The sequence below is a fragment of the Pollachius pollachius genome (genome assembly GCF_949987615.1).
Source record: "Pollachius pollachius genome assembly, chromosome: 4".
Lineage (NCBI taxonomy): Eukaryota > Metazoa > Chordata > Actinopteri > Gadiformes > Gadidae > Pollachius > Pollachius pollachius.
The window spans coordinates 33,635,915-33,650,311 of NC_136937.1; the positions used below are offsets into that span (position 1 = coordinate 33,635,915).

A 14,397-nucleotide genomic window follows, 5' to 3' on the forward strand; every position below is an offset into this window, starting at 1 on the left:
TATGTTATTATTTTTTGCTGGAGAAGGAGGGGTGGGCAGCTGAAAGGAGTCGTAGTGAAACAAATGTTGTTTCGGCCCGGCATTCGAGAGGGCCTAGTGCATGGCTCCGTTAACTTCTCGTGTCAGAGGTTTTTCCTTTTACTTAACATGAATGACGTTGATGGTTTTTAGGCACTGTGGTGACTTTTTATCACTAAAAGTGTTTTAGTGAGAAAGGGATTTTTGGACTGGTTCAGCTGCTGCTCAATGACTCTCACGTTCCTCTGCTTGCAATCATTGCGATTCACCATGTATTGATCCATTTATTCAAAAGATCCAAAGACAAAGAACGGGTGCATTACGGTAAAATTTTTATAATATCGTTAATAGCCTAATGAACATTTCAGTTGCGTTAGTATTTAATTCCACAGTCACCACAGTGCCTAAAAACCATCAACGTGCGGACATGCAATCGCGGAAGTGATCTGTATGTAGCCAAGCCCCCGGGAACAGTGCATACTTCCGCAATCCCCCAGTGCTCAGCGGCCAGGCCTGGTATTGCAGCTGTTTAAGCGGGCTGTGGTCCCTCGATTCAATAATAATGTGGCGACTCCTCCGGGGTCGCGCAGGGGATCCTGGGAATTGGGGTTGTCAGTTAACAAAAGGGGCTTTTGTCAACTTGTCTTGTTGTTCGGTTAAGTGGGGTTAACGGGTTTGGGGTTTTAATTGGTTGTGTGTTAATTGTGTGTTGTTCCATTGTTGTGTGATGTGTAGTGTGATCGGGACAATTAGTGAGAGTGTTGTGTGTGTTGGTCAGGTGTGTCGTGTTTCTGTTAAATTCGGTGGTCGTTAATAAAGGCAGTCCGTAGTCGTGCGGAGCATGGGACACGGAACTGCATAATTGATTGAACCTGGGCTCCCGTCTCGTCCTTCCCGTGCTGCTCGCCATAATAATCAATATAACCAGCAAGACAGGTATTTAGGGTAAACCCCCATAAACAGTCAAATACTTTGCAGAACATCACAAACAGCCATATACTTAGAAAATAAAAATTGCGAAGATGAATAAATTCCTTTTATGCATAAGTGAGGTTGCAATTTGCATTGCACTTGAGATTTAAATCATTCTACAAACAAACCCATGTACAAGATACAGGATATTGTAAGTGAATTGGCATTACAGTGAGATTGAACATTTCAAACATTCTACAAACAAACCTATGTGAGAGAGAGAGAGGGACCTAATTCTCCATGAGAGAGAAAAGATAGATTGTTCTCCACATCACACGCTTCTGAGACAGTCCTACTTATTGACGTCTTCTCACAGGTCTTCCCCTAGCACCACTTCACAGCTAGCTGCTGCTGTAGCGTGTTCAACGCTTTGGACGTCGCTGTTCCCGTCTGTATCCCCAACAGTAGCCGTAAAATGGTGTCATCTTTGCCAGCGTTGCCGAATACTTACCAGCGTTATTTAGCTTTTTTCTTTTATTTGAGATGCTTGGGTAACTTTATTTCCTAATCCTTTTCCTAACTCTTAATTTTTATTGTCTGGCTTTGTCTCTGTTTGTGTATTGGTTGGGGGGGGAGGTTGGTAGGGCCCCCCCCTACTACGGGGCCCCAAGCGGCCGCGGCCTATGCCTCTCTGTCAAGACCGCCACTGTGTGTGTATGTGTGTATGTGTGTGTGTGTGTGTGTGTGTGTGTGTGTGTGTGTGTGTGTGTGTGTGTGTGTGTGTGTGTGTGTGTGTGTGTGTGTGTGTGTGTGTGTGCCCCCTAGTGGTTCCTTCAACCAACCACCAATAAGAACCATTGCAAAGGGTTAAAATGTACCACTATATCAAAACTCTTCAGAAAAGAAAAATGAAAAAAAAAAAGTATTATTTGAACTGTATTACCTAACCCTATATTTGTTGCTTAGGATCCTGAGGATCTCATTTGTTAGTTTTTATTTTATTTCTTGCATTTTATCGCTCATTCTTTTGTTTGTATTATCTTTAAACATGTTCAATAAAAAAGAATATAAATACGGGTAAAGGTTACCTCCCCTTCCTCTGCTTTGCCCGCCCAGAGGATTTGTCCCGACCGCCCATGAGAAATTGAGCTACGACCTCGTGAGCTCAGCCCGCACATAGTTCTTTCCTGGAGAGACATCATGGCTTGCAAACGAGCGAAGCATGGCAGGTGCTCAGTGTTTGGATGTACACGTTAACACAAAAGTGTTAACGAGCCCATTTTTTCTGGAAATGCGCCAGTCTTCGCCAAACATTTCACCGACGACTGCTTCCTCAACTCGGGCCAATACAAAGCTGGACTTGCTGAACGTCTGAAAATGAAGTCCGGATCAGTACCAACTCTCCTCGGCTCAGCTACAAACCTCGGACAAGTAAGTCAACTATCGCCATATCATTGTGTTGCTTTACTGTATATTACCTTGTTACCCTTATAATGTTGCTGTAGCAATAGCTCTACAGCTACCAGCCCAGTTACTGTCTCTAATGTAAAGGTAGACGGCATCCGGTATGTGTGTGAATACACACACTGTAATGCGAGTGTTGTACACTTCTTTGTTATTTGGATAACCGTTCTGACTGAGTGGGCACCTCTGCAAACCAGGGGGACCACACGAGAATGGGCAAAGTTCGGCAAAGGGTACAGGCACTGATCTCTACTGCTTGGATACCAAGGGAATGTCCCGAATCTTTAACAATGTCTGCTCACCCTACTACAAATGAATTCAACCGTCTTTTACCATCTACGTGACCGCATTAGTTCTAGCGTTTTACTGATGAGGAGATAATTATGGCCTGTTAAACTCTTCCTAAATACATATGAGGCGATCCAGGCCACCCGTAACCCGTGTTTTCACAACCCTCTACCAGATCGATGACCTCCGTTAAAGCTCGTAACTTACGGTCTAAAAGTGTCCCCTGAACGCAGCATAATGTTATACATCGATCTGGTACGAGTTCACAGGTAGTGAGTTTCGGGTTTGACTGCCGTTCCAGGGCCATTCATATTTTCTCCTTCACACCTGATTCAAATCAATGGGTTATTTACAGGGTTCTGCAGAGCTTGATGTAATTGTATTGAGATGAACTTTTAAGATATATGAAATATGCAAACAAATAAATTATGGAACATAATTTTATCATTTCATAGATCTAATTTTAAGTGAGGCTAATGTAACTCACTAAACATGCTTATCTTATGTCTCCTTACAACTTGCACCTGGAATACATACAAAGTAATACATTGAGTACTAATTGGACCTTGTTGTCTCTACACAGGCCAGCACATCAAGTGCTTACATTCAGCTGCTTCTCTCAAGCGATGTTGCCTGCCAGACAGACCACCTGGAAACACATACTGTTGTAGGCACACAGCTATCCTTAAAGACTTTGCCGCCCCACTTTACAAGTGAAGGTATGTACTTTCCACCTTGAGTACATTTACTTTTGATGTAGTAGATTCTAGGAAGCATAGACTCTAGGCTGATGCTAGACTCTAACTGCGCTAAATCGCCTGGTCCTCTTTGGAAAAGCATCATGACCACCACCCTGCCAAAACACGAGTCAAACTTGGGAGTTGCATTTCAAAGATGGAATCAGTCCCACCCCAGAAGGGTTTGAAGACAGATGCCACATGAGCTGGTTTATTATTCTCAAACATCATTGAACTCAAAATGTATAAATGTTAGCTGATCAGCTTACAGGGAAGGAACCGTTGTCGCTTGTTATTGTCAAAATAGAATAATTGCGCTTGTCTCGCATGTCATGTTGTGCTCAGATCATTTTGCGCTGGTGTTCGTTCAGTGTCCCCCACCTGGCCCCCCTGCTTGAGCTTTGAGTCTAGGGAGGAGGGTGCTGGAGGAGACATCCCTCTCCAAAACTCTGAATCTTTGTCTGCAGTACACATTTTAAACCCTCTGGCTCAATGTTACATACACAAATTTAAATGGTTTATTTCATGTGTACACACTTCCTCCTTTTATGCAAACAGTGTACCAAAACAATTAGTTTTTCTCCCTCTGCAGAAGACTGCGATGCCTTTGGAGACCGTAGCACGCAGCGCGACGCCACCTCAGAGAGTCTGGGTGTGGACGCCCCTGGCTCCTCCCACATGTCCAGTCACAGCGGGGAGCTGAAGATCCTGAGCGTCTACGGAAAAGGGGAGGGCCCACTGGCGGTGGACGGCCATGACACCCTCTTCACCGCGTCTGAAGTGGAGGCCCTGAACTCGCTGTCTGTGGACCGCAGCGTGGCCAAGAGCCTGGAGCGTGGCGAGCGGCTGGTCCGCCCTGAGGAGCTGAGTGTACAGGTTGGAAATCATCTTCTTATTCACCATCCAAATGAGAGGCTTCCTCTGTTACATCTCCAGCACACACCCATAGAAAGCCACCCCTTTATGATTCAATGAGTCGTAAATGTAGCCTGGCTATTGCCAGACCAAGCTCAATCGTAGATTGCACTTTGGCCTGGGGAACCTGCTGTCATTTTATTCAGCACAAGAGGCGTGATCAACGGGCCTATTTCAACTGACTCTGTACGCAAATGGCTGCATGCCGTCGCTTCCCTGTCGTCATTGTGTTAAACCAGCCAATAGGGCGCCAGGGGGAGAACTAACCAACTTGGTGATTGGCTCCCGAAAAAATGTATCGGAAGCAGAAGGAAATGAATTGCACTTCTCCAGACCCTTCTGCAGGGTGAACTCAAATCGCAGGCAGAAAAGGCTGGGTGCACCCAGTCTATCGTAAGTGGGGATTAACAACTATTCTGTGCAAATGACAGAATTTGTCTTGTGTGTGTTTCCTTCTTTATGGAAAGCAGCAGACCCCAGACACCATTTCAATCAAGGTTGAAGAGGATATTGGTCGAGGCATGCCCGCTGTAGGTTAGTAATACACATTGCATCCATGCAACCAAACGACCTACCAATTGAGAATGTACTAGATTCTACCTGCGCTGAAAAGGAAAAGCATCATGACCAGCGCCCTGTTAAACACGAGTCAAACTTGGGAGTTGCATTTCAAAGATGGAATCAGTCAAGAGCCCAGAAGGGTTTCAAGATGAATATCAAATGAGCTGGTTTATCATTCTCAAACATCAATGAATTCAAAATGTATAAATGTTAGCTGATCAGCTTACAGGGAAGGACATGTTGTCGCTTGTTATTGTCAAAATAGAATAATTGCGCTTGTCTCGCATGTCATGTTGTGCTCAGATCATTTTGCGCTGGTGTTCGTTCAGTGTCCCCCACCTGGCCCCCCTGCTTGAGCTTTGAGTCTAGGGAGGAGGGTGCTGGAGGAGACATCCCTCTCCAAAACTCTGAATCTTTGTCTGCAGTACACATTTTAAACTCTCTGATTTGGCGAAGCCTTTGGAGACCGTAGCACGCAGGGCGGCGCCACCTCAGAGAGTCTGGGTGTGGACGCCCCTGGCTCCTCCCACATGTCCAGTCACAGCGGGGAGCTGAAGATCCTGAGCGTCTACGGAAAAGGGGAGGGCCCACTGGCGGTGGACGGCCATGACACCCTCTCTACCGCGTCCGAAGTGGAGGCCCTGAACTCGCTGTCTGCGGACCACAGCGCGGCCAAGAGCCTGGAGCGCGGCGAGCGGCTGGTCCGCCCTGAGGAGCTGAGTGTGCAGGTTGGAAATCATCTTCTTATTCACCATCCAAATGAGAGGCTTCCTCTGTTACATCTCCAGCACACACCCATAGAAAGCCACCCCTTTATGATTCAATGAGTCGTAAATGTAGCCTGGCTATTGCCAGACCAAGCTCAATCGTAGATTGCACTTTGGCCTGGGGAACCTGCTGTCATTTTATTCAGCACAAGAGGCGTGATCAACGGGCCTATTTCAACTGACTCTGTACGCAAATGGCTGCATGCCGTCGCTTCCCTGTCGTCATTGTGTTAAACCAGCCAATAGGGCGCCAGGGGGAGAACTAACCAACTTGGTGATTGGCTCCCGAAAAAATGTATCGGAAGCAGAAGGAAATGAATTGCACTTCTCCAGACCCTTCTGCAGGGTGAACTCAAATCGCAGGCAGAAAAGGCTGGGTGCACCCAGTCTATCGTAAGTGGGGATTAACAACTATTCTGTGCAAATGACAGAATTTGTCTTGTGTGTGTTTCCTTCTTTATGGAAAGCAGCAGACCCCAGACACCATTTCAATCAAGGTTGAAGAGGATATTGGTGGAGGCATGCCCGCTGTAGGTTAGTAATACACATTGCATCCATGCAACCAAACGACCTACCAATTGAGAATGTACTAGATTCTACCTGCGCTGAAAAGGAAAAGCATCATGACCAGCGCCCTGTTAAACACGAGTCAAACTTGGGAGTTGCATTTCAAAGATGGAATCAGTCAAGAGCCCAGAAGGGTTTCAAGATGAATATCAAATGAGCTGGTTTATCATTCTCAAACATCAATGAATTCAAAATGTATAAATGTTAGCTGATCAGCTTACAGGGAAGGACATGTTGTCGCTTGTTATTGTCAAAATAGAATAATTGCGCTTGTCTCGCATGTCATGTTGTGCTCAGATCATTTTGCGCTGGTGTTCGTTCAGTGTCCCCCACCTGGCCCCCCTGCTTGAGCTTTGAGTCTAGGGAGGAGGGTACTGGAGGAGACATCCCTCTCCAAAACTCTGAATCTTTGTCTGCAGTACACATTTTAAACTCTCTGATTTGGCGAAGCCTTTGGAGACCGTAGCACGCAGGGCGGCGCCACCTCAGAGAGTCTGGGTGTGGACGCCCCTGGCTCCTCCCACATGTCCAGTCACAGCGGGGAGCTGAAGATCCTGAGCGTCTACGGAAAAGGGGAGGGCCCACTGGCGGTGGACGGCCATGACACCCTCTTTACCGCGTCAGAAGTGGAGGCCCTGAACTCGCTGTCTGCGGACCGCAGCGCGGCCAAGAGCCTGGAGCGCAGCGAGCGGCTGGTCCGCCCTGAGGAGCTGAGTGTGCAGGTTGGAAATCATCTTCTTATTCACCATCCAAATGAGAGGCTTCCTCTGTTACAACAGCAGCCCACACCCTTAGAAAGCACACCCCTTTATGATTCAATGAGTCGTAGTGGGGATTAACAACTATTCTGTGCAAATGAAAGAATGTCTTGTGTGTGTTTCCTTCTTCATGTGGAAAGCAGCAGACCCCAGCCACCATTTCAATCAAGGTTGAAGAGGATATTGGTGGAGGCATGCCTGCTGTAGGTTAGTAATACACATTGCATCCATGCAAGCAAACGAACTGGATCAACTGAGAATGTACTCGATTCTACCTACGCTAAAATGCCTTGTCCTCTTTTGAAAAGCATCTTGACTGGCACCCTGCTAAAACAGAAGGACTATTATACAGTTTATAGTAGAATGATTTACATCTTCTTCATGGCAGGTGTCAGGAATGCTGCATCCGCTCTGATTCCCAGCATAACTACAGTATTGGTAAAACAGGTTATCGGAATCCACAGATGACCTGGGTTGTGTCTTGATGACCTCCCCACATCCTTAAAAGGCAGAGACGTAGCGGTGCCTTCTCAGCTGGAGCCTTTGACCCTTGACCCCCCCAAGGGGAACAAGGGAAATGCATAATTAACAAAAAGACGTTAGAAAGAAAGTGTCAAAATCGATTTCTTCCAATACACCAGTGTGTACAAAGTACATACTGTATCCCTTTGTGCAAATAATGAACTAAAAACATTTCTTTCTGTCTTTGTTTTCCTCTCTGAAGAAGACGGCAATGACATTAGAGACCGTAGCACGCAGCGCGGCGCCACCTCAGAGAGTCTGGGTGTGGACGCCCCTGGCTCCTCCCACATGTCCAGTCACAACAGGGAGCTGCGGATCCTGAGCGTCTATGGAAATGGGGAGGGCCCACTGGCGGTGGACGGCCATGACACACTCTTCACCGCGTCAGAACCGGAGGCCTTGAGCTCGCTGTCCGCCGACCGCAGCGCGGCCAAGAGCCTGAACTGCAGCGTGCGGCTGGTCCGCCTTGAGGAGCTGACTGGGCATCGGGGCGGCCGCAAGGGCCGGCCCGGTGTCTTGTGTGGCAAGGTTTTTCCCAACAAGGCCAATATGATTGTCCACATGAGGACCGAACCCGACGAGAGGCCGTACGGGTGCGACCAATGCACGAAGCGCTTCAGTCATAGCTCCTCCCTGAAGTTCCACAGGAGTTCTCACTCCGGGGTGAGGCCCTACAAGTGTGACCAATGCACGAAGCTCTTCAGTCGGAAACAACACCTGAAGATCCACCTGAGAACGCACTCCGGGGAGAAGCCCTACAAGTGTGACCAATGTATGAAGCTCTTCATTCGGAAAGACAAGCTGAAGAGCCACATGAGGACTCACACCGGAGAGAAGCCCTACAAGTGTGACCAATGCAAAAAGCGCTTCAGTAAGAAAGAGAATCTGAAGACCCACATGAGAACGCACTCCGGGGAGAAGCCCTACAAGTGTGACCAATGCGCAAAGCGCTTCAGAGAGAACACATACCTGAAGAGACACATGAGGACTCACACTGGTGAAAAACCCTACAGGTGTGACCAATGCACGAAGCGCTTCAGTCAAAGTGACCACCTGAAGAGCCACATGAGGACTCACACCGGCGAGAAGCCCTTCAGGTGCGATTAATGCACGATGCGCGTCTCTATCCTGTATTTTAAAAAATGTGCTGCCTTTTTCTTTTTTTTATCATGATTAAACGCTTTCCAACGTTTGATTCGATTTCTGACTTTATTTTTGACAAATGATGTCTGTGTGAATATCTTATTTCTAGGACACTTCTGACTGTAAAATATTTTATTTAATTTTAGAGCTTGATCATGGGAAGATACAGGCAGCAAAGTTACCAAGCATTCGTTCAATTGCAAATGCAAACAATCTTAACACCTTTCAATTTCAAACATTTAAATAAATTCCTTTAAATTGACTCGTAATTATATAAACAGGGTTTATATCATTTGAATACAATTGTATATTAAAGTTACTCTTGATATTTCCACAACTATCTCATGACCGTGTTAGTTTCACTTACCTTTGGGCATGTCCTTAATGCCAACTACCTCTTGTTTTGCCTTTCTTATTGCTGTCTTTCTACTGCCATTATTTTCTAGTTCATACCTTGGATCACAATAGGCAATCGTGGTTGAAGAGGATCCACTGAAAAAGGTCACTGGTTAAATGTCTAGATCTGTGATGCTTGTGTCAGTTTATGCCGGTCCTCTAGAATGCAGCATTATTCTAATGAGACAGAGTCAGAAGATTCCTAGCATTGGTCACCCTTCACTCCTTGTTTGTCTAACGAAAGTTAAATGAAAAGATGATGAATTTATCATGTTAACTTCAAGTCTAAAAGATACCAATGAATGTGGTATCTTTTTTTTTAAATGTTGAGTGAAACGTTTGACACATTGCATCAAGGGATAATATCATGTACATTATCCTGATTACTTGGATCCTTAAGAAATCAATTATTTGACACAAAATAGAACTTATTGACAAGAATGTTTTTTGGCGTATTATCTTCTAGGGGCCTGGGTCCACGTCAACACAAAACAAACTGAAACTGGCTGAAATATTCATAAGGAAAATGGAATATTTTGATATAGATTTGTCATAAAAAAAATTGTTTTACATTTCTAGCGAGAAATGTGTAGTTAATTTTCATAATAGTTCAGTGATTGTATATGACGTTCAATTGGTTAGTTATTACAAAATTCTTTCAGATCTCACCAGAAAATTGTTTGAATTTAACGTTTTCTATCATTTCTATGGTGGTTGATACCCTTCAGACCCGTTCACCCTAAAACTACTTACAGTATAGATACATGTGATTCAAGGAGTAGGTAGGGGTTAGAAAGTGAATACAGATACATGTGATTAAGCAGAAGGTAGGGGTTAGACCGTGAGTAAGTATATATGTGGTAACAGAGATGGGTTAGACAGTGAATAAGGATACATGTGGTAACAGGTAGGGGTTAGACAGTGAATAAGGATATATGTGGTAACAGGTAGGGGTTAGACAGTGAATAAGGATATATGTGGTAACAGGGAGGGGTTAGACAGTGAATAAGGATATATGTGGTAACAGAGGGGTTAGACAGTGAATAAGGATATATGTGGTAACAGGGAGGGGTTAGAAAGTGAATAAGGATATATGTGGTAACAAGCCTACCTTGATGAATCCTTCATTATGTTGTGTGTTCATTAACAGAGGGGTTGGTGTTGGGTCTTTTTTCTTTCTTTTCTTCTGTTTCCTTGCTTATTGTGTGTGTGTGTGTTTGTGTGTGCGTGTGTGTGTGTGTGTGTGTTTGTGTGTGTGTGTGCCCCCTAGTACTTCCACACGCAATAACACAGTATTAAAACATGGCTTTGATAAACGGCCTCATGCCTCAACTTCCCTTCTGTCTCTGTTTCGAAACACAGCGTCAGGGGTATTTGGGATGTGATGTAGATAAACTTCTTTTTAGGACACATCGGCCAGCAAAGTATTTGATTTAATATTAGAGCATGATCATGGGAAAGTACAGGCAGAAAAGTTACCAAGGATACATTCAGTGAGACAATGGGTGATCAAGATTCTTATAGGGAAACGTTGCATTGTGGGTAGGGAATACACAGGTAAGTGGGAGTGACCATAGTGGACAGTTTAGGATTGGCAGGAGGGGCCAAGTTAACTGCAGTACACTATGGGAGAGTGGACATGTCTGCAAGTCTGCAAGCAAGGCTGCAAGAAGGTTAAAGGAATCTACATAACAAAGAAGTCGATTGGCCTAGCCTTAGGATCAGACATAGTGGCTCCAGTGGGAATGTAAATGTGAACTTTCTTAACCTCTCAGTTAGAGAGAGGAAGGGATGTATCTTAAGATACAGGGAGAATGTATACAGTTCCTTTTAATGTGAATAGCAATTGTATAAACAGGGTTAATATAATTTGTATGTTATAGTTATGATTGATATTTCCATGACAGGATGTTACAAAACACGTCAATAGAGCTGTTAAACCATTCTGGCATGATACGTGAATGTTTGTACATGGTTTCATTTTCTAAAAATACTTCTTTAACATTGCTGGCAATCAGATAGACAAGTCGGTCATTGCGTGCAATATGAAGTCCTTTGTACATAGTACAGCCATTCACAATATGGGCAACTGATTCAAGTTGATGGCCAGAGTGCATTATACAGTGTGGATGGTGGTGTGCAGGGTACCATAATGGCAGATTGTATTTGGTAGGTAGCACCTGCAGTCGAGTTTTGGCAGTGAAACAGAGGATGTCCTCCCCAACAGCAGCATTTCTGTACATGGAGTGGGAAGCAGAGTGGTCGGCAAAGTCTAGATATGCTAGCTTCCTCTGCATTCTAAGACCAGTCCAGTGTTGTTTGTTTTATGTTAAGAAGGAATCTCCTTGCTGTTATGTTCTCTAGTGTGTGTTGTGCCTCGTTGTGGTATACAGTAGCCTCTGCGGTTACAAATTGGTCGGTGACAACTGCATCAGATGCCTGTGGTGCTGTGTGTGAGTTGTGTTGTGTCCATTCCAGTTTGACTGTTATTCTGTTGCACAGATCATTTAGGTCCGGCCAGTCTGACCGAACTCCAAAGCCTGCAGCTTGTGTGTCCAGTTTCCTGCTTTTCCTCCTAAAGCCTAGGAAGCTGTCCTGGTATTTTTTGGCCAGAGGGACCTTCCTCTTCCTGAGGTCCAGCTGGAGAGAAGCTCTGGCAAGTTCTCTGACAGTGGCATCATCATTGTTGAGCATGCAACCAAGCAACCAAGGAAGCCAACAACCCTATCCCAACCAGGGAAGTCAACAACCCTATCCAAACCAAGGAAACCAACAACCCTATTTCAACCAAGGAAGCCAACAACTCTATTCCAACCAAGGAAGCCAACAACCCTATCCCAACCAAGGAAGCCAACAACCGTATTTCAACCATGGACAACAACGACAAGAACCCTATTACGACCAAGGACGACAAGGAGTGGAAAACAGAGGAACCACACAAGACAGAACAGAAGACCCCATGAAGAATGAAATAAGTACAGAAGCCATACGGAAGAAACCCAACACTCACAAACTCCCAACACGGATCAACACATGACACCGGAGATGCAAGTGAAGAGGGAGGACACAGACGAGACACAGAGAACAAACATCAGGAAGGAGAGCGACCGCCGGCCCCTCAACCCGGCCCTAGTCACTACAAAAAGCCCCCAACCCAAGGGGAGCCCCATGCCATGAGGACGAACCGGTGGACTGAACTAGGGCTCGGACTACCTACGGTGGATGCGTATGTAGGTGGCCACCGATGCACGTTCCTAGTGGACTCGGGAGCAGCCGTATCAACAATCGGAAGTCTCGCAGGAAGACCATCTCCACTATCTCAACGCTCTCTAAAAACCATGGGGTTCTCTGGAAAACCAATGAAACAACCGTTCACAACCCCACTTGACTTCAACATACTGGAAGAGAGAGGATCTCATTCGTTCCTTTTCGCCCCATCATGCCCCATCAACCTATTAGGCAGAGACCTAATGGGCTCCCTACAGATCACATTGGCCTGTGACTTGGGAGGCATCACCCTATACCACCCCACCAGCCCGGCCCCAGATGAAGCACACATGTTCATGTTAATAGATGACCCAAGACCAGAAACTCATGAAGATACCACCATCTACTGGCAGGAATTGACAGGAGCAGCACAGACGACTCCAGGACTGGACAGCACATATCGAGAATCGAAAATGTGGATCCAGGAGATCTGGGAATATAATGAGCTGTTAGACCCATTACACTGCACACTCAACATCACCCACGAGCAAGATCTGACCTACGACGAACCATGGTACGACCAGAAGAATGGGAAACTGGAGGACCTAAGATGTGGAGCTATATTCCTGGGACCCGAAGGAGTGGCGGCAGAAGTCGACCTCGTACCAGAACAACGATCGTGGTTCCAGCTGGACCCGGAGAGTGTCCCTCATGTCTCCCTCTTAGTCAGCACCGACCACCAACCAAAACAACTCGGACCAATGGTGAAGAGGGCACAGGCTGTCCGTGAGTGGCACACTACGGACAACAAATATCTTTCCAGGAGCCCGAATGCCGAGTTCTGGAGGATATCCTCATGAACCACAGACAAGGCGATCGGTAAAAAAAGTGGACAGACATCGGATGGTGATCAAGGAAGACAACACAAGAAACAACGACCCAGAAGACCCAGAAGTGACCAACATACTCACTCGCATAAAAGAGAAGGTGTGGGCTAAAGGTCCATAAGATGTGGGCCACACCCCACAACACAACATTGTGGTGAACGTTGAGAACCCTCATCGACCAGAATGGAGACATCAATACAGAATGAAGGAAGATGCTGAGGAGGGAATCAGCGACACCGTAACGGGCCTGCTGGAGGCGGGAGTGCTGGAGAAAACGACCATGGAATGGAACACGCCGATCCTACCAGTAAGAAAAGCTGATGGACAGACCTGGAGGATGGTACATGATTTGAGGGCCATCAACACGCGGACCGTAGCCCCTCCGGAAAAGGTCCCAAACCCATACTTGGCCCTGAATCTCGTGAGCTCTGAACATCGATGGTTCACGGTGGTGGATCTCGCCAATGCATTCTTCTGCCTCCCCCTAGCAACTGAGTCAAGACCCTTCTTCGCTTTCATGTATAGAGGACAACAATACACCTACACGAGAATGCCACATGGATTCCGATGCACCCCCACCATCTTCAACGGCTGCCTAAAGAAGGACCTAGCAGTACTGGACCTTCCTTCTGGAACAGTCCTGATACAATATGTGGACGACCTCCTCTTGGCAGCTGAAACAAAGGAAGCTTGTCTACAGGCCACCGAAGCCCTATTGCAGACAATGGCTACAAGCTCAAGAAAGGCAAACTACAACTGGTGAAAGAAGAGATTACTTTCTTGGGGAAAGTAATAGGAGGGAATAGAAGAGAGATCAGCGAAGGACACAAAAGCGCGATCAGAAACTACCCAAAGCCAATCATGGTCCAACAAATGCTAGCATTCCTGGGACTGACAGGATATAGCCGGACCTACATCCCTGACTAATCCGGTGAGACAACCAAACTGCGACAGCTCATCACCAAAGCAGGACACAGGAATCTGAAAGCCCCCTTGGAATGGACTCCTGAGGCGGAAGAGGCCTTCACCAGACTAAAACAAAGCATGTATAGTGCCGCGGCCCTGGCCGCCCCAGACTACAAAGAACCCTTTCACCTGGATGTGTCAGTAAGAGACGGTCAATGGAATCCTGTGGCAGAAACACCAAGGAGAACGAAAAGTCCTGGCCTACCACAGATCTGCTCTGGAACCACCAGAAAAGGGACTCCCAGAGTGTGGAAAAGCTATATGCACTATCGCCAAAAGCCTGGACAAG

General features: G+C 46.2%; 1 protein-coding gene across 4 annotated transcripts; it reads left to right on the forward strand.

The window, feature by feature from the left end:
- Nucleotides 1-2,067: 2,067 nt before the first annotated feature.
- LOC307074330 (uncharacterized protein) lies at nucleotides 2,068-8,702 on the forward strand. 4 transcript variants are annotated; one of them, XM_079734432.1, is made up of 9 exons: nucleotides 2,068-2,361; nucleotides 3,266-3,401; nucleotides 4,012-4,295; nucleotides 4,802-4,868; nucleotides 5,352-5,623; nucleotides 6,130-6,196; nucleotides 6,680-6,951; nucleotides 7,131-7,194; nucleotides 7,712-8,702. In XM_079734432.1, the coding sequence occupies exons 1-9, from the start codon at nucleotides 2,308-2,310 to the stop codon at nucleotides 8,614-8,616; spliced, it is 2,121 nt and encodes a 706-aa protein (XP_079590558.1). In that variant the 5' UTR covers nucleotides 2,068-2,307; the 3' UTR covers nucleotides 8,617-8,702. The 4 variants fall into 4 exon arrangements, with proteins under 4 accessions (XP_079590558.1, XP_079590560.1, XP_079590559.1 ...); XM_079734434.1 differs by having other exon boundaries at nucleotides 6,133-6,196; XM_079734433.1 differs by having other exon boundaries at nucleotides 4,805-4,868.
- The last annotated feature ends 5,695 nt before the right edge of the window (nucleotides 8,703-14,397 follow it).